Raw genomic sequence first — 22,439 nt, 5'->3', positions numbered from 1 at the left:
AGTTTAGCAAACTAGCAATCATACATTTCTTTTCCAGTACTGTTTTAACCATTATATAATACACTAGCAAAATACCCGCGCTTCGCAGCGGAGAAGTAGTGTGTTAAAGAAGCAATGAAAAAGAAAAGGAAACATTTTGAAAATAACGTAACATGATTGTCAATGTAATTGTTTTGTCACTGTTGTGAGTGATGAGTGTTGTTGTCATATATATATATATATTTACACACACATACATAAACATATATATATATATACATATCTATACATATACACATATATATATACATATATATCTACATATATACACATACATATACACACACACATAAATACATACACATAAATACATACACACACAAATACATATATATATACATACATACACACACACATATATAAACATATATATACATATACATACATATCTACATATATACACACACAGCTATTTCAGATCAGTGCAATACGCTGCTTGTTAAAACGGATAACTCCGCTCTTACGTGCAAGTCTGTGTGGATATTATGAACTATCGATTTGTTCAAGTTCTATTTAAATTTTAAATAGAAGGAATTTTTATTTAGTCGACAGAAATATCTTTGGTAGGAATGGTAAAAACAGACAGGAATATTATTCGTGAATAAATCAACTCAAACCTTAAACAACTTATAATATTTTGCTCTCCATAAAAATTTATCCTGTCTAAATTATACAAGTTAGAAATAAAGTAAACGTTAAAAGAACAAACATTCAAATTTCTTTACTCTTATGTAATTTTATATAAAAATAAACTTAGATTTTAAATATCCCAAAAGATTTTGCTCTCCATAAAAATATATCCTGTCAAAATTATACAAATTCAAATATGAACATGCTGCATAACAAAACCTAGAAATATAAATAAAATGTGTTCCTTTCAGCAATAACAAATCAAATCATTCAGTTGTCTTTGCTCATATGTCATTTTAGAGCTGGACGCCTGGCATCTTTTTGGCCACAGGTTCGTTTATGTTTGGTGTGAGGTTCTGTGTTGTGGAGATTCTCAGGATGGATTGCAGGTGCTCATCAGTGAGGCGACTCCTGTGTGCTGTTTTGTTAGTCTTTATCACTGAGAAGAGCTTCTCACACAGATATGTGCTACCAAACATGCACAAGGTTCGAGCCGCATGTAGACGGACTTTTTTTGTTCTTCAAAGTCACCAAAGCGCCGTGCAAACTCAGTGCGCTCAGTTTATCAGCAAAGTGCGTATTTGGGAACACCGTAGTGACGACTTGGTTTAACATTACTTGGCAACAGGGAAAGTGGGGCAAGGTGCACTGGTGCATTTGTGTCTCCCATAAAAGCAGCTTCACTTGAAATCACTTTGTGATTGTGCACGGTTAAAACGTCCGCTGAAGTGTCAGATTCTTATTTAATTATGCTGCTTTCTGTATCTTCTGCATTGCATTCAGGTTAACCTGATGTTTTGTCTCATAGTGCCGTCTTAGATTAAATTCTGTAATTACAGCCACATTAGCTCCACAAATGAGACACACGGGTTCAGTAAACATATACTCAGCCTCCCATCGGTTTTTAAAGGCTCTATTTTCAGAATCAACTTTTCTCTTCAGCATCGTGTGAGCTAGCTTCGCAATAACTTGATTAACTCGGTAAGTGTTTGGCAAGGCAGCTGAAGCGCTGCATTATGGGATCTGTAGTTTATTGTGTTACCAGCGCTTCATATACCCGGCTTTAATAACAATAATACAGTATATAAAATGATCTCGGGGCGGATATAATTACACGCGGGCGGATGTGGCCCGCCCTTGAGTTTGACACATATGGACTAAATAGAACTTGAAAAGATATATTTTTCAAATGTGATCGCAATTCAGATAGAGTTGACGCAAGCACTACAGCCTGCATGCCTCAATAAGTCATCCTCCTCGCTCTTACTTTTTACCGCTCATCTAATGAATACACTGAGTATGGCTTTACCAAAACAATCATTGATGGCGAATAAAGTATCCATTATTCGAGTATGTAGATCGGGTTATATATATATACATATATACATATATATATACCCGCGTATCGCAGCGGAAAAGTAGTGTGTTAAAAAGCTAGAAAAGAAAAGGGAACATTTTAAAAATAACGTAACATGACTGTCAATATACAGTATTTGTTTTGTGAGTGTTACTGAGTGTTGCTGTCATCAAGGATTTGATTATCATTATTTCTTTCAATCAGGTTCGTATTTGTAGGATGTGTTGTGTTCAAGTTACATTCCGTGTTTGTCAATCGTTGTAAAGATGACAGGTTTCATTCATCGATTCGTTTCTTACTGCATCAATAAACAGCTCGTCTTCTTCTTTATCTGAGACCTGACACACTGCATGCACGGTTTTTTACATTGTCTTCCTTTAGCGGGACATTGACTTTTTCCAACGTGTGCTTTGTTTTGGATTTATGAATATGCTTGTATGTATCAGACGCTTCATATTTTTGCTGCCTTTTCAATTGTGTAATTCGGTTTTGTTCAGCGCTCTTTGGAACTGTTGCTTTTTATCTGTGCACTGCGTCAGTTCACGTGAGCCGCTCGGTGTACATGCATCGAAGTTTCCCAGCTGTGCTGGTGCCATCTCGTGCTATGTCCATGGCTGTATTTAATGTTACCTTAGTCCTGGCACTTAAAACTTTCTCTCGCAGTTTCGCTGAGTTTGTACCAAACACCACCCTGACCATCTCATCTTCCTCTGCATAAGCACAGTCCTTAACCCGTGAATATTTAGTGGGAGTTTGCTATTGGATTGCCGCGGACGGACGGCCTTATATGGGCAGGCACTAAATTACAAACGCCAGCGGCAGGCTGTCTATGGACTTAATTTAAAGTGTAGGTTTACATCGTGCTTTGTTTCAGTAGCAGAACTCATGAATATGGTTGTATATGTCACTCGCTCGCTTCTTATTGTTTCGCTGCCTTCTCAATTATATAATGCATGTTTTCTTGAGCGCTTTTTTGAGGTCTTCCTGGTTTTCTATGTACTGCGTGATTACGTGGGAGGCGTGATGATGTCACACGAAACTCCCCCCCGGCGTTGAAGCTCATCTCCATTACAGTAAATGGAGAAAAACTGCTTCCAGTTATGACCATTACGCGTAGAATTTCGATATAAAACCTGCCCAACTTTTGTAAGGAAGCTGTAAGGAATGAACCTGCCAAATTTCAGCCTTCCACCCACACGGGAAGTTGGAGAATTAGTGATGAGTCAGTGAGTGAGTGAGTCAGTGAGTGAGTGAGTGAGTGAGTGAGTGAGTGAGTGAGTGAGTGAGGGCTTTGCCTTTTATTAGTATAGATTAGTTAAGTGGTATCGTACTGCATGTGCTAAAATATTTGAAACATACATATTTGGTTAGCCAGCCTTTTTGGCAGTTATTTATTATGTGGAAGAATTTAATTTGGTGCTTCCCTTTTCTATTTCCATTAATTCATACAGTTAGTTCTGATTTGGTTCTTGAGTAGCATAGTTAGCTTGGTTTTACATCACCATCTTCCTCTTTCTGTATTTCTCCCCATTTTGTGAAAATACCTGTAAATATAATGGCACTTGTCTATTTAGACAAATACCTGGTGTGTGCTTTTATGGTTGACCCTCTCTCCTGTTTCTGTTTTGCCCTGCATTTACCTGTGGGCCCACAATACACTCATACACTCATAAAGCATAAGTAAACATGTGCATAAACGATCGTAAATACTCAGGTATAAGTCGGGTCTTGAAACCCGAAAAATTGATCATAAAATCAGACCCCAACTTATACGCCCGTTCAAAAATGCAACACTTACATTTTTTTCATTACATCTTCTTGCCTCCTCCAATCTCGCATCAGTTTCTCAGACGCATCAAATTTTTTTGCATCAGGGCAGTTGCCAATTTCTTTCCCTACTTCAATGACGTGTTATTTAAAATGAGCTTAATATTTTCTTCTAATCGAACTCTCCATTGCAGATAAGGGATGCTCTTGCTATAAAGGTGTATGAGGGTGTGAGACACAAAAAAACACAAAACAGCGCAAACGTCACTTTGGAATAGTTTGTGTATTACCGTGTGGTCACAAAGGCACAATACATAGAAAAAAACAGGCAGTGTGCTCCGTGGTTACTCTCTCGGGTGGGCACTAGCATGTCATAATCTCTTGGACCAATAGCGTGAGTTTTCCTCATTCAACTTATATGACCGACATTATAAAATACCAGAAAATTATATGGTAAAATCAAGTCCCAACTTATCCGCGAGTATATATGGTATTATGAAATATCCTGCTCTTCTACATCACTTTTCATGAACTTCCAAATAGACAAAACAAACATTAATTAAAATCATTGTATAAGTAAGATTAAAACATGATTGGCGGTAAACAACAGAGAATACAAGAAATAGCTGAAAGATTTTCAGAAACACTGCCTCTGGAAGGCGCCTGCCCTAACAGATTCTGATAATTACAAGAAGGCTGAGTAGAAATTTTTTTCTAATCTATAAAAAAAGAGACAGATTTCTAATTAACAAATATCTAACAAACACTTGCATAATTTATTAAAATACCTATTTTTGCTGGACCAGGTGAGCTTTTGAAAGAACAGAATTTTTTAAAAATGAATGACTAGCCACCACACCCAGAACATTGTGGAATGTACCTACAAACCAGACATTCCTACCCTTTTTCTATTTTTCCTCCTGATATTAATATTTTAAGTGAACCTTAGGCTACCAAAATTCTATCTTATCCTCATCAGACATTTTTTTCTCAGAATATCTTTAATGCAGGAAAGAAAACATCTCTACAGTTTAACCTGATAGGTTGGTGACACCTAGATAACACATACATATTGAAACTCACACACTGATATTCCGTTATTTCTTACATTTTAAAGTATAAAATGCAAGAAAGTTCTTTAATTCTGAATTACAGAAACAGTTAATATAATTGTTATAATTATATAATATAATAAATAATATAATTAAAATAATTTCCCAAATCTGCTTAATGCAAGTTATGGCTGTGGGGTGAAATAAATAATTAATTTGATCTGATACTTAATTTAAGGTTGCCACTGAAAGAAGCAGGGTGTGATTATGAGGTTCTGTCTGTTGTGGGGCAGAATTGTGAAAACTAATCAATTGAAGTGTATTTTTTGTTAACAACTAATACAATACATCTGGAGGATAGACTCTGGTTCTAGTGTTATAATGTGCCTATATGTCAAAAAGGTGGAATTTGGCTTTTAGGATTTAAAAGGGGTTTTCATGTTTTGCTTTAATTCCACTACTATTTCATTATTAACAGCAGTGGCATGGAGGAGGAGAGTGTTTGGTTTACATGCTGCAAAACCTCAGGTGGAGGTGTGTTTAGAAACATCTAGAAGGTGTGGTTCTGACAAATTGACTCTAAACTAAAAAAATGAAGAAATTCCAAAACAGTGTTCCTTTAAAGAAATATATGCAGCCTAAGATTATATAAAACCCTCCAGACTTGTTGCCAGCAGCAACAATATTACTGTGCGATCAATCTGGGAGATTGTGTCACGGTGTCACTAGCATGTATTTAGGACCTGCCACTTCTAGCCTGTTTTCTTTAGTCTTTCTAAATCAAACTCCAGCCCCTAGGTGTAAAAGACAGCAGCACATTTTGTATAAAATACTGTACTGTGATTCATAGACTTGTGTTGTGTGAGACGTTTCCAAAAACTGAGGAATGGATCCTCAAAAATAAACTCCATCTGTTCATTTCCTATTTCAATTCATTGAAGGGTCATGGACAATCAATGTCTCTCCTCATAGCATCAGGTGTAAGATGCAAGCAAGACTCACTTTATTTAAGGTAAAATAATATATTGTAGGCCACCAGGCTTGTACCCCCAGCTGAAACCAACACAGACATGCATGGGACACAAGGTTCACGGCACACAAGTTTTATTTTTTCTTTTTTCCCTTGTGGGAAACGCCTTCCCCGTTCCCCACAAGTATAACACAGTCCCAGCACAAGCACAGCTCAATACCATATGTCTCTTCCATCTCTTTATCTTTCTCCACCTTCACTCCTTGGGTCAAGCTTCGTTGCTCCCTCTCCCAACTCTGGCTTTTTGAGTAGTGGCTGCTGGCTCCTTTTATAATGCACCCGGAAGTGCTCCAGGTGCTAGGTTACTCGTTTCCGGCAGCACTTCTGGGTGTGGCGGAAGAACTGCCCATAAGGGCTCAGCAGCTCCTGCTGCAGCACCCCCTGGCGGTGTCTGCGGATCCCAACAGGGCTGCACCACACTCCAACTCCCATGCAGCCCTGCGGTAGTCTGACACACTATTGCAACCCAGGGGGGTTGCCATCTAGCATCCCGGGGAAGGTAACGCTCTGGTCACACTTGCTCCCCTGGTCCTCCCAGCATGGTGGCATCCCAGCCAGGCAACAGCCCCGGCCGCACGCTACAATACATATAAAAAAACTAACTAGTTTTAGTTTTCATTGTAATTAGTTAAAAAACAGCTTTTTTTCTGCCTTGAAGTGTTTGAAAATAAAATCAATCTTAATTTCATATGGTGTTTATCAGTGAGCAGGCCATTGGAACAGTATACAGTTGATACATCAAATGAAAGTACAGGTTAAGTATGAGACATTTTACTATGTGGCATTTTCCTGACACCAAGATTAATGACTATTCTTATGCAAAGCAGTAAACATAACATTTGACTCCTTATACTAAATGTGTCATATAATTTGGGCAACTTTCAATTTTGACTGTTTTTATTTTATCTCGATTGATCCTAGTGGGCATCTTACAGATCTTTGCTTCTTATGTCAGATATATGCAGAACTCTGTGATTTACTGTTTTTGGCAACTCTTCTAGTGGTGTACAGTTACCATGAAGTGGCATCCAATATAGAAGCTGCTGAAGAAAACGGTTTACTTATATCCTTCAAATGCCTGCTCATCTCCAATTTTCTCCTACATCCCAAAAATAAGAAGATCTTACTTGTGTGTGTGTCAGTGTGTCCTTTGTACATTTTTTTTAGGAATAGCCTCCAGCTACTCATAACCTTGTAGTGGAAAAAGCAGCTATAGAAACTTCACGACAATGTATTTAGGTTGCCGCATTTTTCAAAAAAAGTTTTTTTAAACAGTTCCATTTTTGACAATCAGTCTTAACTCTCTCTGTGTATTTTTGGCTTATTTGTAATCTTGCCTTTTCCACTATAGCTGAAATAATTAAATAATAAAGATTTTAAAAAACATGCAAATTTAAATAAAGAAAAACCCTGTCAAGTATCTTCACCTTCGTCAACCTCTGCAGCATCTTCCCCGCCTTATGCATACCCACATTTGTCTTCTTATGAATTTGTTGAATATGACAGGATATCGAGGTCTTATGTCAGTATTCATAGACACAAGCTTCTAATCTCCTTGTTTAAGGGCGGAATCAAGGATACAAGTCAGATGACCAGAGGACATAAGATCATAATAATACATGAAAAGTGCAGAATCTAATTACAGTACCACAAAATAGAAACTGAAAAGTTGTAGTTAAAAAAAAAAGAACTAGGCCAAACAAAAAAACACTGTTGAGAGGTCTAAGCTGCTAGGGTAATCAAAACAAAAAATCAAAGCTAGACACAGGAAGCAAATTCTATATTTAATAATGGAGTCAGTGCCAGAATGATGTTCAAACTATGTGACAAATTCAACTTTCAATTGATTTTGAAGGAACACAGGAGCCAAGTGAGGACTGTGTAATTTCAGGTGACAGGGAACAGTGGATGAGGCATAACAAAAGTCAACAGGTGCTGTTAAAATATTTTATTTGAAAACTTCATAATGTATATATAGAACGTGTGTGTATACAATTACATGCTATCTCAAACTTTATAGAATAAGAAGAGAAGCTAGGTGGCTGATTTAACAAGATGCTCCAATGGAGATGAAAACAAACAGCAGATTCATTTTAAGTTCAAGTTCATTGTCATCTATACACAGTAGAAGAAGATTCTGACTTGCATGCCAACACTGACTAGTGGCAATTGTATAGATTTGAGTAAATAAACCTTATTAATCCAACAACAGGAACTTTATACAACACAGATAACAAATTCTTCATCACAAAAAATAAAGTGGGGTGTATGGTGAGGGAAGGCGAATCTAAAAATAACTGGGGTGCCAACCGGACAAAACCTCATTTAATTCTAACAAAAGAAAAAAATTCAAATGAAACACACTGTCAATGGTGCTATAATGACAGGCTATTTGCCTTTAAAATCGATCACATGGTGTTCTCTCTCCAATGAGACCAGGTCCAAACGAGACGCCACATTCTGTGAGCATCGCCCTTTTATACCAGATGGACTGGATGGGGTTTAGCCTGCCTAAAACCTACTACTGCTACTGCAGCTAAAAGTTCCATCTTCCAATCGGACTGTGGATTGCTTATGTGCATTGCAGCAAGACACAGGTGATATTATCTTGGTTGTGTTTATTTGTCTCTGGTTTGTCTTTTGTCCTTTTCTGGGTTTTAGAGGCCTCGCAACATCTTGTGCATGTTTTTTTTTTATCATATTCTACTAAAACTCCATCTACCAGTCAGACTCCATCATCATTTTCATATTGTCTCCTCCTCTTAGGACAGCTATCCTTGTCTTAGTAAATGTTTCCTTAATCAGCTGGAAATCTTAAAGAGCTTTCAAGGGTGCAAGTGCACCACCTTCTGGCAGGAAAATTAATTTCATGCAGCCCTAGTCTTCTTTTAGATGTTGGCATACAGTCCCTGTGGCCCACTGAAGAAGTGGGTTCAATACATGAATGGAATAATTCAAGATAAGTTTTTTTATTTTGCCTAGCTTGCAATAATTGTGCTTTTTGTTATATCTTACATACTTTTTCCTTGTAGTAATTTCATGTAATTTTCTCTTGGATGGCTTTTAACAAATACAAATAACACTTTCCTGTTTTTTGAGTTATCAGTTATTACAGAGTTTTTTATTCATTTCATTTTTTCTGGTTTGATTCATATGTATATTTTTGTACTTTAAGTTCTTCAGTTAGGTCCTGTTTTTGCACATGACTTACTAGGTGTGATTGTGCTGAATGTACGAGTATGATTTATGATGTGGTATATATTGTCCCAGATCTAGTAGCCTTCCTGAATGCTAACGTGCACATCAGAACAGATGAAATGTTACAAACAAGACAAGATCATTTGTTACAAATAGATGCCAGAAGTTTGCTTACATTTTTGCCATGGCACAATGCCTTATACTGCATAACAAAACTTCTCTTACGTGAAGTCAATGCAGCTGACAAATTTTCATGAATTAAATTGACAGGCTGAAAAATGTAAAAGATGTTTTTCACACAAACAGCCTTAGAAAATTATTCCAATAATCCAGGCCACAGCTAGTTGTTCTGCCTTCCAAATACAAGTTCTACTCTTACAAAACACTTACTGTTATTGTTATGGGTGGCACGATGGCACAGTTGGTAGCGCTGCTCCTCGTCATGAGGAGACCTGGATTCGCTTCCTGGGTCTTCCCTGTGTGGAGTTTGCATGTTCTCCCCGTGTCTGCGTGGGTTTTCTCCGGGTGCTCCGGTTTCCTCCCACAGTCCAAAGACATGCAGGTTAGGTGCATTGGCGCATTTCTAAATTGTCCCTAGTGTGTGCATGGTGTGTGGGTGTGTGCCTCGCAGTGGTCTGGCGCCCTGCCCGGGGTTTGTTTCCTGCCTTGTGCCTTGTGTTGGCTGGGATTGGATCCAGCAGACCCCCGTGACCCTGTAGTTAGAATATAGCGGGTTGGACAATGGATGGATGGATGTTATTGTTACAATTTAAATATCCTGCACACGCTACTATATCTGTTTAATATAGTAATCTAGGTAAGGAATACAAGGGAAAACATGCAAACACTTACACAGACACCTCTTTCAGTCCTCTGCTAAATTCTCTCTCTTAACTAAATAGTAGATATCACCAGGCTTGTGTCCAGCACTTTAACAGCTCTAGAACCAAGAGACAGGTAAATGACCTCTCCTTTATTGTGCCCCTAGAGAACTGTAGCCACTTGTAAATGATTCAGTCTTTCTCTCATCACTTCATTCTGTATCGAGGAGAGTGGACTAGGCCAGCCGTACCTTCTGGTGTCCTTAGCTTGTCGTTTTTCTCAGCAGATCAGAAGTGTTTGAATACCAGAGTTTATTTTTCTTTGTGGCTATTGTTCAGTCTATCTGGCTTGTAAAGAAAAGCTACTGAATGAGCTTGCTCTCTGAAATTCAGCAATTTTCATCTTAGCACTTCTGCTTCACAAACCTGGCATTCTGCACTCGAATGTTGACTATGTGTTGTTTATTCTCTACTAGCAAAATACCCGTGCTTTGCAGCGGAGAAGTAGTGTGTTATAGAAGTCATGAAAAAGAAAGGGAAACATTTTAAAAATAATGTAACATGATTGTCAATGTAATTGTTTCGTCACTGCTATGAGTGTTGCTGTCATATATATATATATATATATATATATATATATATATATATATATACACACACTCACACACACATATAAACATATATACATATACATATATACATATACACATATATACATATATACATCTACATATATATAAATATATATACACATATTCAACATATATATAGACATTCATACACACACACACATATACATTGTGGAACGGGACCCGGACACAGACAGGCGGACTTCGTTGTTTCACCCAACACACTCCTTTATTTACAATGTTTACAAGTACGTTCGTGCACAAACCCAGTGCCTCCAGCACCGATCCCCCAAAGTCCGGGCCTTTCACAGTCCTCTCTCCAGCTCCATCCTTCTTCTACCCGACTTCCGCTCTAGACTGTTGGGAGGCGACCCCTTTTATCACACCCTGGATGGGCTCCAGCTGCTTCCCAGCATTCCTCCGTGGACACGCCCCAGTGCCGGCTGCGCACCCAGAAGCCCTCCGGGTGTCCCCTGTCTTCTTCCCCCCAGCACTTCCTGGTGTGGCGGAAATGCTGGGCTCCAGGGTTCTTCAGACTCCACCCCCAGTCGCCTGTGACAACATATATACATATACACATACAGACATACACATAAATATACATATACAGTATATATATACACATACACGCAGACACATATATATACACATATATACAGATCTACATATATATACATTTCTACATATATACACACATATATATATATACATATCCACATATATATATACACATACATTCATACATACACATATATATATATATTTATCTACATATATATATATACTATATATAGCAAAATCCCTGCACTTCGCAGAGTCGAAGTACTGCTTTTAAATTTTTATTAAGAAGAAAAGAAAACCTTTTTAAACTGAGGGAAAATATACCAATAACTATCTGTTAAGGATCTCTTTGTATACCACGTTGTCAGTTCAGCAGTCCGGCTGTAATATGACCAAGCTGTGTACTGAGATTACTTTTGAGAATGCAACGTATAGTTTTGTCCAGGAAGAAAGCAATGTTGCCTCAAATCAATGGCAACCTTTTGTAGGGTCTGTCCCTGAGACTTATTAATTGTCATCGCAAAGCAGAGCCTTACTGGAAATTGGAGGCATTTGAATTGAAATGGGAGATCAGAGGGTATAACGGTGATGCGAGGAATACATTCAGAGTGTGGCGCTCTGCTGTTTTTTTGTGTAGCTGCCTTCACACAGCTTCTCTGCTGCTTTATAAACGAACGCCATATAAGGCCATCGTTTCTCCTTGCTTCGCTGTTCTGTACTATTTTATTGTTTGTTTATTACGATTGTTATAGTTATTGTGTAGCTATTTGAGACTTACTTTACTGTTCAGGTACCCATTTCCTTTATTTAATCCGCGGCTTGTACGCTATTTTTTGTTTGTTTATTACGATTATAGATATTTATTGATTCCCTTCTTTAGCTGACTGCCTGCTCATATAAGGCGCTCCGCTGGTTTTTTGTGAAGCAGCCTTTACCTGTACACAGCTTCTCCGCTGTTTTATAAACGAACGACTTATAAGGCCATCCTTTTTCCTTGCTTCGCCATAGAAGCTGCCTTTTTATTTAATCCACGGGTTCTCCACTGTTTTATTGTTCGTTTATTACGATTGTTATAGTTCTCTTTGTATTGCACGTTGTCAGTTCAGCACTCCGGTTGTAATATGACGAAGCTGTGCGAGCTCACTCTTGAGAATGCAATGTATAGTTGTCCAGGAGAAAAGCAATTTTGCCTCAAATCAATGGCAACCTTTTGTAGGGTCTGTCCCTGAGACTTATTACTTGTCATCGCGAAGCAGAGCCTTACTGGAAATTGGAGGCATTTGAATCGAAATGGGAGATCAGAGGGTATAACGGGGATGCGAGGAATACATTGAGTGTGGAGAAACTCTAGAGACAGCATGTGTATTAACTTGTGGATTTTTCTGTGAGTATTTGGAGGCAGCGTGACAAAGTTGCTTCCGTAAGACCGCGTTAGCTGTGGAGCTCAACTCGGAGCATATTCTTTTCCTACCTTGTCAATTGTGTAATGCGTTTTTTGAACAGGTTTGATGCATGGAAGTGATCACTCGTTGTGCGTTCAGTCAGTTCACGTGAACTGCTCTCTTGTGTGATGTTGCGATGTCCATGGCTTTATTTAATGTTAGCTAAGACCCGGCACTTAAAAGTTTCTCACTACAGCAATTTTAACTCCGTTACAAAGTGATCCAAAGTCTTGTTTATACCTCGTGTCTTCTCATTAAACTTGTATCTCGCGAATAAAGTATTCGACGAAGGCACAACAAACGGCAGCGGGAGCGTGTCTATAAACTTAATTTAAACTTACGGTTTACACCATGCTTTGTTTCCGCAGTAGCTGCACTTATAATTATGTTTGTATGCGTTTTTTCTTCAGTGCTGTTTGGAGCTCTTCCTTGTTTTCTACGTACTGCGTTCACAGTCAGTTCATGTGATTACATGGGAGGCGTGATGATGTGACACGCAACTCCACCCCCCTCGTCCATCGAGCTGCAGTCCATTACAGTATATGGAGAAAAATAGGTTCCAGTTATGACCATTACGCGTAGAATTTCAAAACGAAACCTGCCCAACTTTTGTAAGTAAGATGTGTGGAATGAGCCTGCCAAATTTCAGCCTTCTACCTACACGGGAAGTTGGAGAATTAGTGATGAGTGAGTCAGTCAGTGAGGGGCTTTGCCTTTTATTAGTATAGATGTGGATTTTCTACCAGGTACTCCAGTTTTCCTCCCACATCCCTAAGGTTGTGCAAGTTAGGTTGATTGGCTGTAGTGTGTGTGTAAGTAGGCCCTATCATGGACTACCTATCCATTAATGGTTGTTTACTGCCTTGAGACCTTAGCTGCCAGGAAAGTTTCCAGCCCTGTGATGTTTTTTTATATTAAGCTGGCTTGTAGTACTAGGGTGTTGTACCGTGTTAGCCATTATGGATGTAATGAGAAGTCAAGCACGATGACAATTGTTATTGGCTAACTAAAAAAATTATGCGCAAGCTTTCGAGGCAAATCCTGCCCCTTCTTCAGGCAAGATGTCAACTGGCTGGAAAATGACTGAGCGACATTAATGGGGGACTTCAAGTGTTCAAGAGAGATAAAACAGCATTTCTCTGTTCACTTAGATAAGGCATATCCACCATCAAGTCTGTCTGGGGGATTGGTGAATGAAAGAGGAAATGATCAAACGTCAGAGAACGTTCATAAGAGAGAAAAAAAGAATAAAAGAAAGTAATCACACAGTTTAAGCAAAGGTCAAGTATGAAAAAAAATGGGCAAGAAATTGTCTCATTCAGCCATCAGCTAAGCTGTCTTAGTGTCCATCCAGCCATTTTTAGAGCCTGATCAGATCTTTACCTCTGAAACTGGATTTATTCACTACTGCCATTACTCTATGTGAAGAGGCTCACCATGAAAGGGCAGTTACAATCACCTGGTGACAGATAATGGCAAAAATGACTTACTTGAGTGACAGTCTTAAGGTAGAAATATTGTTGTCTTGAAATTATGATATTGGGTGTCTCTCCATGGCTCATATCTCCTTGTATGGACCAGTATTTCTATCCATCCATCCATCCATCCAGTATCCAACCCACTATATCCGAACACAGGGTCATGGGGGTCTGCTTGAGCCAATCCCAGCCAACACAGTGTGCAAGGCAGGAACAAATCCCGGGAAGGGCACCAGCCCACCGCAGGGCACACACGGGCACACACACACACACACACACACAAGGGACAATTTAGGATCGCCAATGCACCTAACCTGCATGTCTTTGGACTGTGGGAGGAAACCGGAGCACCCAGAAACGGTGGAGAACATGCAAACTCCACACAGGTCTCCTCATGACGAGGCAGCAGTGCTACCACTGCGCCACTGTGCCACCCCCAGTATTTCTACAGTATAATAAATAATATGCTGAGGGTACTGAAAAATAGTAGAGTAGTATGGGTGTTAATTTATAATGGGTCCAATTTTTAGAAAAGAATAATACAGATGTGTGTTTCAAATCCATGAACACAGACAAATATGTGGTCTGGTTTGCTAGTTGGTTGAGCCTCTTAATATGTCACTTAATTGCCAACTAATTCTTTGTAACTTATTCCCTCCTTATACTCTCATGAACACACATTATGGTTGACCTAAAACATTTATTATGATTTTAATTGGTTACTAAATAATCTAATACAGTATATAATGAGCAAAAAAGTATCCCACGACAATCTTTAATGCTTGTCTACTGCTACTATCAAAATATAGCTTTTCAAAATAAAGTTATTCCAAAAAGTGTCATCAGATTTCATGGCGAAAATGTACATCTTGGGGTTTTGTTTCCCCTGCTGTCAAGACTCATAGACCCAAAGACAAGAGCAGGGCTGAGGCAGAAGAATTCTGAAGAATTATTTATTGCGTCACAAGAGGGCAGCAAACACAATGATACTACAACCCTTTTATAAAATAATCATATTTTGTATTTCCCACATACTGTAAGTATCGTTATTTTCATATTATGCTCAAAATGACTTTTTGGCAAAAAAAAAACATAAAGAAAAGATGTAGTTACAGAGCTGGGATAATGATACTGTAGGCTAAAGGAAAAATCACAGTCACACTCGATGAGATAGAAAGCCACCCTCAGAAAAATATTCTTCTATTACTTCATTTTATGTCAGAAATGCATGATAATAAAAACTAAAAGATACAGGGCCATTGTTCTCAAAATGACAATGTGAATGCCTTGACCCATTTATCCATCCATTTTGTAACTTGTTTACCCAGTTCAGGGGTACCAGGAGTTGGTGCGAGTCCTGACAGTTATGTACGAAAGGCAACAACAAAATTTCAGTCAGGCACAAGTCCCTCACATTCATTCACAAAGGCCCAATTTAAAGTCTATAATGACCAAAATATGGACTGTTCTTAAGTAACCCATACAGATATGCAAGGCATGTGTACATTTCACACAAGACACTGGTGCTGTGTGTAGCTGAACTTTGCTGATCACTGGCAGTCACGCTAATGGAAATTTGATTCTGCATCCAAAACATATTAGCTTGAAACATTTGGAGTAACATTTGGAGTCTCCTAATGACTTTATTCCTACTGATATAATGTGCAAGAGCCTACAAAAACCTCTGGATGCAGCAAAACTTCCTTCTGGAAAACAAAGATAAAACAGAAATCATACTATTTGGAACTAAAGTAAAGGTTTAGAGCTGCTTCCTATCTCAACTACAAGGTAATAAAAAGTCACAAATCTTGGTGAACATCTGGATGCAGATGTTAGATTTAGTACTCATATTACAACTGTACTTAAGTCAGCATTCTGTTATGTCAAAAACATCTCTAAACTCAGAGGTTTGATGTCAAAAACAGATTTAGAGAAACATACTCATGCTTTTATCTTCAGCAGATTAGACTACTGCAAAGCTTTTTTTTTCAGGCCTGCTCAAAAGCAAATTAAAAAATTGCAGCTTGTTCAACATGCTGCCTGAATGTTCACTAAATCTTAGAAAGGTAACAGGTTACTAAAGTACTTAGGTCTCTATATTGGGATCCAGTTACCTGCATTGGATTGATTTTAAGATACTCCTTCTAGTGTTCAAGTCATTAAATGGCTTAAGCCCAAAATACATCACAGAGATGTTAGTTGAATATACATATACCAAATTAGATCCTTAGGAACTGGGCAGCTGGTTGTACCCAGAATTGGAACTAAATGGGACGAAATAGCTTTTAGCCACTATGGAACAGTCTACCTAAAGATATGAAATATGCCCGATCAGTTCCTGCTTTTAAATCTAAATTAAACACATTTTTATTTTTTGTGCCTTTGGTTGATCCAGATACTGTGTAGTGATGAGCGAACCCCACCAAATTCTCTTTGCCTTGAGTTCAGTGAAATCACAGAAATGTTTTCGACCTTCGCCAAACTCCACAACATTTATTGAAGTCAATTGGGAAGGAGGAACTGCAGAAGTTTTGACTGTATTATAATGGTGCAAAGGCCTTTAAAGTGTAGGAAAAAGTCTTGACCGCATTTCTGAACTGATTAATGCGGCCAAAAATGTGATCTTGGCAGTAACACAGCCTCTGTGCCACAGACAACGAAAGAAGCAGACTGAATGGTTACCACAAATGAAACGCAACAGTCGGTCACAAACAAGCGATGAGTAAATAAAACAAAGGTCATTAGGCTGAGAGAGTGCCAGTCCTGGGGCACACATTAGCCATGCCCTCTATTGTCTAAAGTTACATCTCCAGGCCCAGCGGAAACATCTTTTTTGTTTATGTATCTGTACAGATGCATAGTAATTTTATCTTCCATCAAGAATAATAAAAAGATTTGTAAATAGTAATACATTTTTAGTTTTTATTATTTCACAGCATGTCCGGTGTTTGGCAGTGCGTTTCCGGTAATATAGCAAGATTTTTGGGTTTTTTTTGTCAAATGCAAGTGGAATGGAAATCTGGCAGTGTGTCGCTACTGTCTTACCAGTAGAGAGGTTTGCTGGGAGCATGTACGTTGCCACACCCACTACATAACGAACGACCCAGATTGGGACCCGAATATAGCCATGCAATGGGTAACACCTCAACACTACACTGGAACAGTGTGAGGTTTTTTTTTTTTTGCGGCTGGAGTGCCAATCCTGCCACCAACCCCCAAGTTTTCTGTGCAAGTTTGAGGGCAGGATGCAGATTAATGTCATACTCAGGATGAAGCAATTGCAGGTTAAGAGTCTTGCTCAAGGGCCCAACGGAGTAGAGTCACTTCATGCTTTTAAAGGATTCAACCCAGCAGATCCGGCGTAGATCCCTAGCCTCAGAGCCATCACTCCACCCTACTGTCTTACAGTACGCATGCGTAAAAGTTCTGTGCATGGCTGAAACAGTCTGTGATGTCATATTGGCCTCGCAAAGCATTATGGGGAGCCTGGAAAAAAATGTTTGCCTAAGCCACACGGAAAATTTCTACGAAAATATTTGGCAAACAATGTCACTGGTGAACATGGAGTACTCACTACGAATAATGCTTTGGTGAATTTCGCTGGTAAACGTCTTTCAAAATTATTTGCACTAAACTACAACTGTATTACCTTTTGTTTCATTTTATTAAATTTTATTGTCTTTTATCTTTATGTAAAGTACTTTGAATCACCTATTGGTATGAAATGTGCTATAAAAATAAACTTGCTTTGCGTTAAGAGGAACTGAACTCACATACAGCAAGCAGCTTTCAGTGCACATGAAAGGCCTAAGTTACATATGGAACATTACATTTTCTGTATTGATGAACCTACTTTTAAAACTTATCATCTTTTCATTCTGTATCTAAAAATATCAAGAAATCCAAGTAGTTTTTCATAATCTAGTTGCATCGTGGAGCAGTGGTAAGCAATTATCTGCATCTGAGTCGTGGCCCAGTGAATCTGTGGAATTCCTCCCCATGTTGGATTGAATTTTTCACTGGGTACTCTGGTGTTTTCTCCCTCACCCTAAAGATGTACAGTAGTTGTGGTTGGTTAATTGGTGATTCTAAACTTGCCCCATATAAAAAAGAGTGTGACTGGACCCTACAGTGAATGGGCACTCCATCTGTTTTGATTCCTGCCTTGCACCTGATGCTATGTAGATTTCCAGATGTGTTTGCACTGAATTAAGTGGGATCTGAATGGACTGATGGATATTTATAAACTTTGATAATATTTTAAGATTGAATTATGGGGTTTGTTTTATTTTAAAATGCATAATATTCAGTGTTCTTTTACTTTAGCTGTACAATGTAAAATTCAGAATTGAAGGTTTATTTGTAATTGCAGACATACACGATCAATGAAGAAGCTGCCAGGCGTGCCAGATGGGAGCATGCTTCAGCTGAAACTATCAAGAATACTACTAAACCCTGCCCCAAGTGCCAAGTGCCAGTGGAAAAAAATGGTATGTGCTCTACTACTGATAATACTAAAAGATGACAGTAGCAGGCCATCATTTCAGAAATGTTCAACACAGTTCTGTTCGATCTCAATAAAACTAAAATATTTTGTACTCACTTGCTGGGTGGGACATAAAAAGGTTTGATGGTCTTCTGACTCAGATAGTTATTTATAGTGTATTAGGATCAATAATGTTTTGTCTGCTCTCCTTTTCACTGTATAAATTAGTTTGACTTACTGATGTCTCTGCTTTTGTGACCAGGTGGTTGTATGCACATGACCTGCTCTAGACCAAATTGCAAATTTGAATGGTGCTGGCACTGCGGCATTGAGTGGAACCAGAATTGTAGGGGAATACACTGGTTTGACTAAACCTACTAACGGAGGAACAACTGAATTAGACACCCCCGAATCTGAAGACTTTCTCTGCTGAAGCACACTGTGATACATCATTTCATTAAAAGCTATAACATGTTTGAAAGTACTTTTTCATCTCTGCCTGTTGTTTTAAAATATTTATAGACTCAAACACAGAGAAGCTAATAGTGTGTTTGTCAATCAATATTTGATTAAAAGCAGTTCTCATCTCAGTCCTGGAGACCCACTGTGGCTGCCATTTTTTGCTCCAACCAATTTCACAATCTGTGAGCCATTTGACTCTTTGACTGATCTCATTTAGTTAGCTGGTCTTTTTTTCCTTCTCTTATTCTGCATTCAGAAAAGCACAGTAGTATGATTCTTACATTTAAAAGAGATTAGATATGTTTGCATTTGTGCTATAGATTTAAATGTCACCTTCTAATGCTTAGCTCTCTTTTGTTGTTTTATTACTAATGTTCCATTTTGCTTCTGTGTAGTTTGCGCCATTAATTATATCCTCATAATAACATTTATCAACCAACAGAGAAGACACCCTGGCAAATGACACGGAATACTGAAAGTCTACAACAACTTCAGTGTCAAACCCACTAACATAGTCACTATTATACAATGAATTAAATAACCAAAACACAAGAAAAAACATAATGAAAATCATGATAATCTTACAATCCAAGTTAAAAAAACACTAATTATCCCCATGTAACATGCATGTATGGTTGGTACATTCTACAAGGCCCCATTTCCAGAAACGTTGGGATATTTTCCAAAATGCAATAAAAACAAAATCTGTAATTTGTTAATCCTCTTGAACCTTTTTAACTGACACAAGTACAAAGAAAAGATTTTCAGTGTTTTCACTGACTAACTTTATTATATCTCTCTATTATAAAAGGAAATCCTGAGACGAGACTTTTTCAAAGAGATAGTTTCAAGTCCTGCAAGATGAGATTATGGCCATGAGATTCTTTCAAGCTACACCCTCCTCTCAACCATATTCAACCATGCACACAGCCCTCTCACCTCTCATTTGTGTGAATGCTTTTAACAGACGTAGTTCCTGCTCTCTTAGCTCTTAGAAATTTTTACGTTTTCCTCAGTTTAAGTTCACAATAAAAGAAGACTTATTATGTCCAAATCTTATTGAATATATTGCATATGTAACAATTCCCATGAAAATAGCAATCTGTTTAAATTGTACGTCCGCATCCCCAACCGCAAAGTGCCTAGCGCATAGCACCTGCCCGGGGGTTGGAAAATGAAGCAAGCAGGGGGCAAAGCTCCCTAGTTTTGCAAATATAAATATATTTAGACTTTGATTCCTGCAAAACATTCCAAAAAATTTGAAACAGAGGCATGTTTACCCCGTGTTACATTTTATTCCATTTTAATTACACCTTTTAATCATTTGGAAACTGAAGATACTAATTATTACAGTTCTGCACGTGGAATTTTTGCCCATCCCTGCTTGATATAAGACTTCAGCTGCTCAACAGTCCATGGTTACCATTGTCTGATTCTCCTCATTATGATGTGACACACATTGGCGACAGACCTGGACTTCTGGCAGGCCAGTCAAGCACAAGCACTCTGCGTCTACAAAGCCCTGTTCTAGCACAGGCAGAATGAGTCCTGATATTGTCCTCCTGAAATAATTTTTAACTTCCCGGGTGAATACATTGCCATGATGGCAGCATTGGTCTCTCTAAAATCCCAATATATGTCTCCGTGTTAATGGTACAAACATTTGTAAATCACCCATGGCATGGGTGCTGGTTTTAGCACCTTTCGCTGATAACAATCTGGATGGTGTTTTTTGTGTTTAACATGGAGAAGTTGATGTCCGTTTTTTCCTGCAAAAAGACGAAACATGGACTCATCTGACCACAGCACATGTTCCAGTCTATCTGAGATGAGATCAGGCCCAGAGAACTTAGAGGCATTTCTGCACATAATTGATATACTGTATGGCCACCCCTTCCTCCTTGTGTAACAAGAGTTTCATATTGCACTTCTGGATGCAGCAGAGGACTGTGGTAACTGTCAACAGTTTTCCAGTGCCACCTGAGGGCTCAAAGGTCATACACATTCAACAGTTGTTTCCAGCCTTGCCTTTAATGCTGTGAGATTTCCCTGGATTCCCTTATTCTTTTTACAATATTATGTACTGTAGACAGTGAAAAACCTAAATTCCTCCAATCTTGCTTTAAGAAATGTTCTTTTTGAACTGATTGACAACTCTCTTACAAAGACTGGCACAAAGTGATGAGCCTCAGACCATCCTTGCATGCAAAGACTGAGCCTTTGGTGGGTGCTCCCTTAATACCGAATCCTGACATTGTGGAATCTTTCAAAACAATGTTTATTGAATATTCTATGAACTTTTTAGTATTATTTTGCCTCTGTCACAGCTTTTTCTGAATGCACTGCAGGTATCAAATTTTATTTATTTTTTTTTTATTTACAAAGTACAATTTGGTCACTGAAAACACTGGAAATCTTTTCTTTGTACTTTTGTCAGTTAAGGAAAGGTTAAAGAGAATTAATAAATCACATTTTATTGCATTTTAGAAAATATCCCAGTTTTTCTGGAAATGAGTTTAGTAGTAAAAAATTAGTTAGTTTTGTAGCTTCTATATTGACCCTAAAACACAGAAACTGTGAAATAATATAGCTTGTTTAATAAAGCTAGGAGTCCAACTAAAATCAGAAATTGGTTGGGGTAAAACACTGCTGCCAAATGGGGTCTCCAGAATTGAGTTTAAGAACCACTGAAAGAGGACAATGTGAAAATTTGTGATGATGAAAAAGAAAACAAATGGACAATTATTCACAAATTGATAATGATAAATGGCTTGGACCTAGGCCACCATCCATTTTCCAACTAACTTATCTAGCTCTGGAACACTAGGAACTGATGTCTGTTCCAGCAGTACTAGGTAAAAGTCAAAAGCCAAAACTGGATGTTGTACCAGTCCATATTGTGATTTATAGAAGAAAAGAAAACAAAATTGACATTCAAAAATACCAAGTAATTAATACAGGTAAACCAAGTACTTAGAGATGACAGGAAGAGTGTGGAAGTCTGCAGATTTATATGGCAAGTATCACAAAGAGCTACAAAGGTCAAACACACCCACAGTATAACATTAGAAGGGAACATTTCCACACTAGCAGGCAAAAAAAACTATACAGTTTGGGTAGCTTTAGCACATGCAAGAAAGAATTTCACTATACTCTGTACATGTGACTCTAATGACAAAATAAACCTATAAGCCTATGCAGTGCAGTTATGACAGCACTATCACACACTGTATGGCAGAGGCCATGGAAACTCTAAATAAGGGGCAGCAATTAAAAAGGTAAATGGTACAGGTGGTCTTCACTCTAGATATACATGTTGGAAATAGTAGGGAAAATCCCTTGATGCATCCCTGGCATCAGAAAAGAGCTACAGTACAGTATATATAAACTAGTTTACTAAAATAATGTGGTTTATTAATCAACATAAGGAGGGACAACACAATGGGAGATCCCAGTATTAAACCAAAGGGTCTAAAAAATAAACTGC

At 38.2% G+C, this 22,439-nt stretch overlaps 1 protein-coding gene across 1 annotated transcript in view; it reads left to right on the top strand.

The window, feature by feature from the left end:
• The window catches only part of prkn (parkin RBR E3 ubiquitin protein ligase), a 1,158,643-nt gene extending 1,139,438 nt beyond the window's left edge, over nucleotides 1–19,205 (top strand). Inside the window, exons 11-12 of the mRNA XM_039738446.1 lie at nucleotides 18,377–18,494; nucleotides 18,753–19,205. Coding sequence (XP_039594380.1) covers nucleotides 18,377–18,494; nucleotides 18,753–18,862 — 228 coding nt within the window. The 3' untranslated portion in view covers nucleotides 18,863–19,205. The remainder of the gene's footprint in view (nucleotides 1–18,376; nucleotides 18,495–18,752) is intronic.
• Nucleotides 19,206–22,439: the final 3,234 nt, after the last annotated feature.

The sequence above is a fragment of the Polypterus senegalus genome, chromosome 16 (assembly GCF_016835505.1).
Source record: "Polypterus senegalus isolate Bchr_013 chromosome 16, ASM1683550v1, whole genome shotgun sequence".
Classification (NCBI taxonomy): domain Eukaryota; kingdom Metazoa; phylum Chordata; class Cladistia; order Polypteriformes; family Polypteridae; genus Polypterus; species Polypterus senegalus.
The sequence above is the reverse complement of the archived record's forward strand: the minus strand, read 5'-3'. Positions and strand labels throughout refer to the sequence as shown.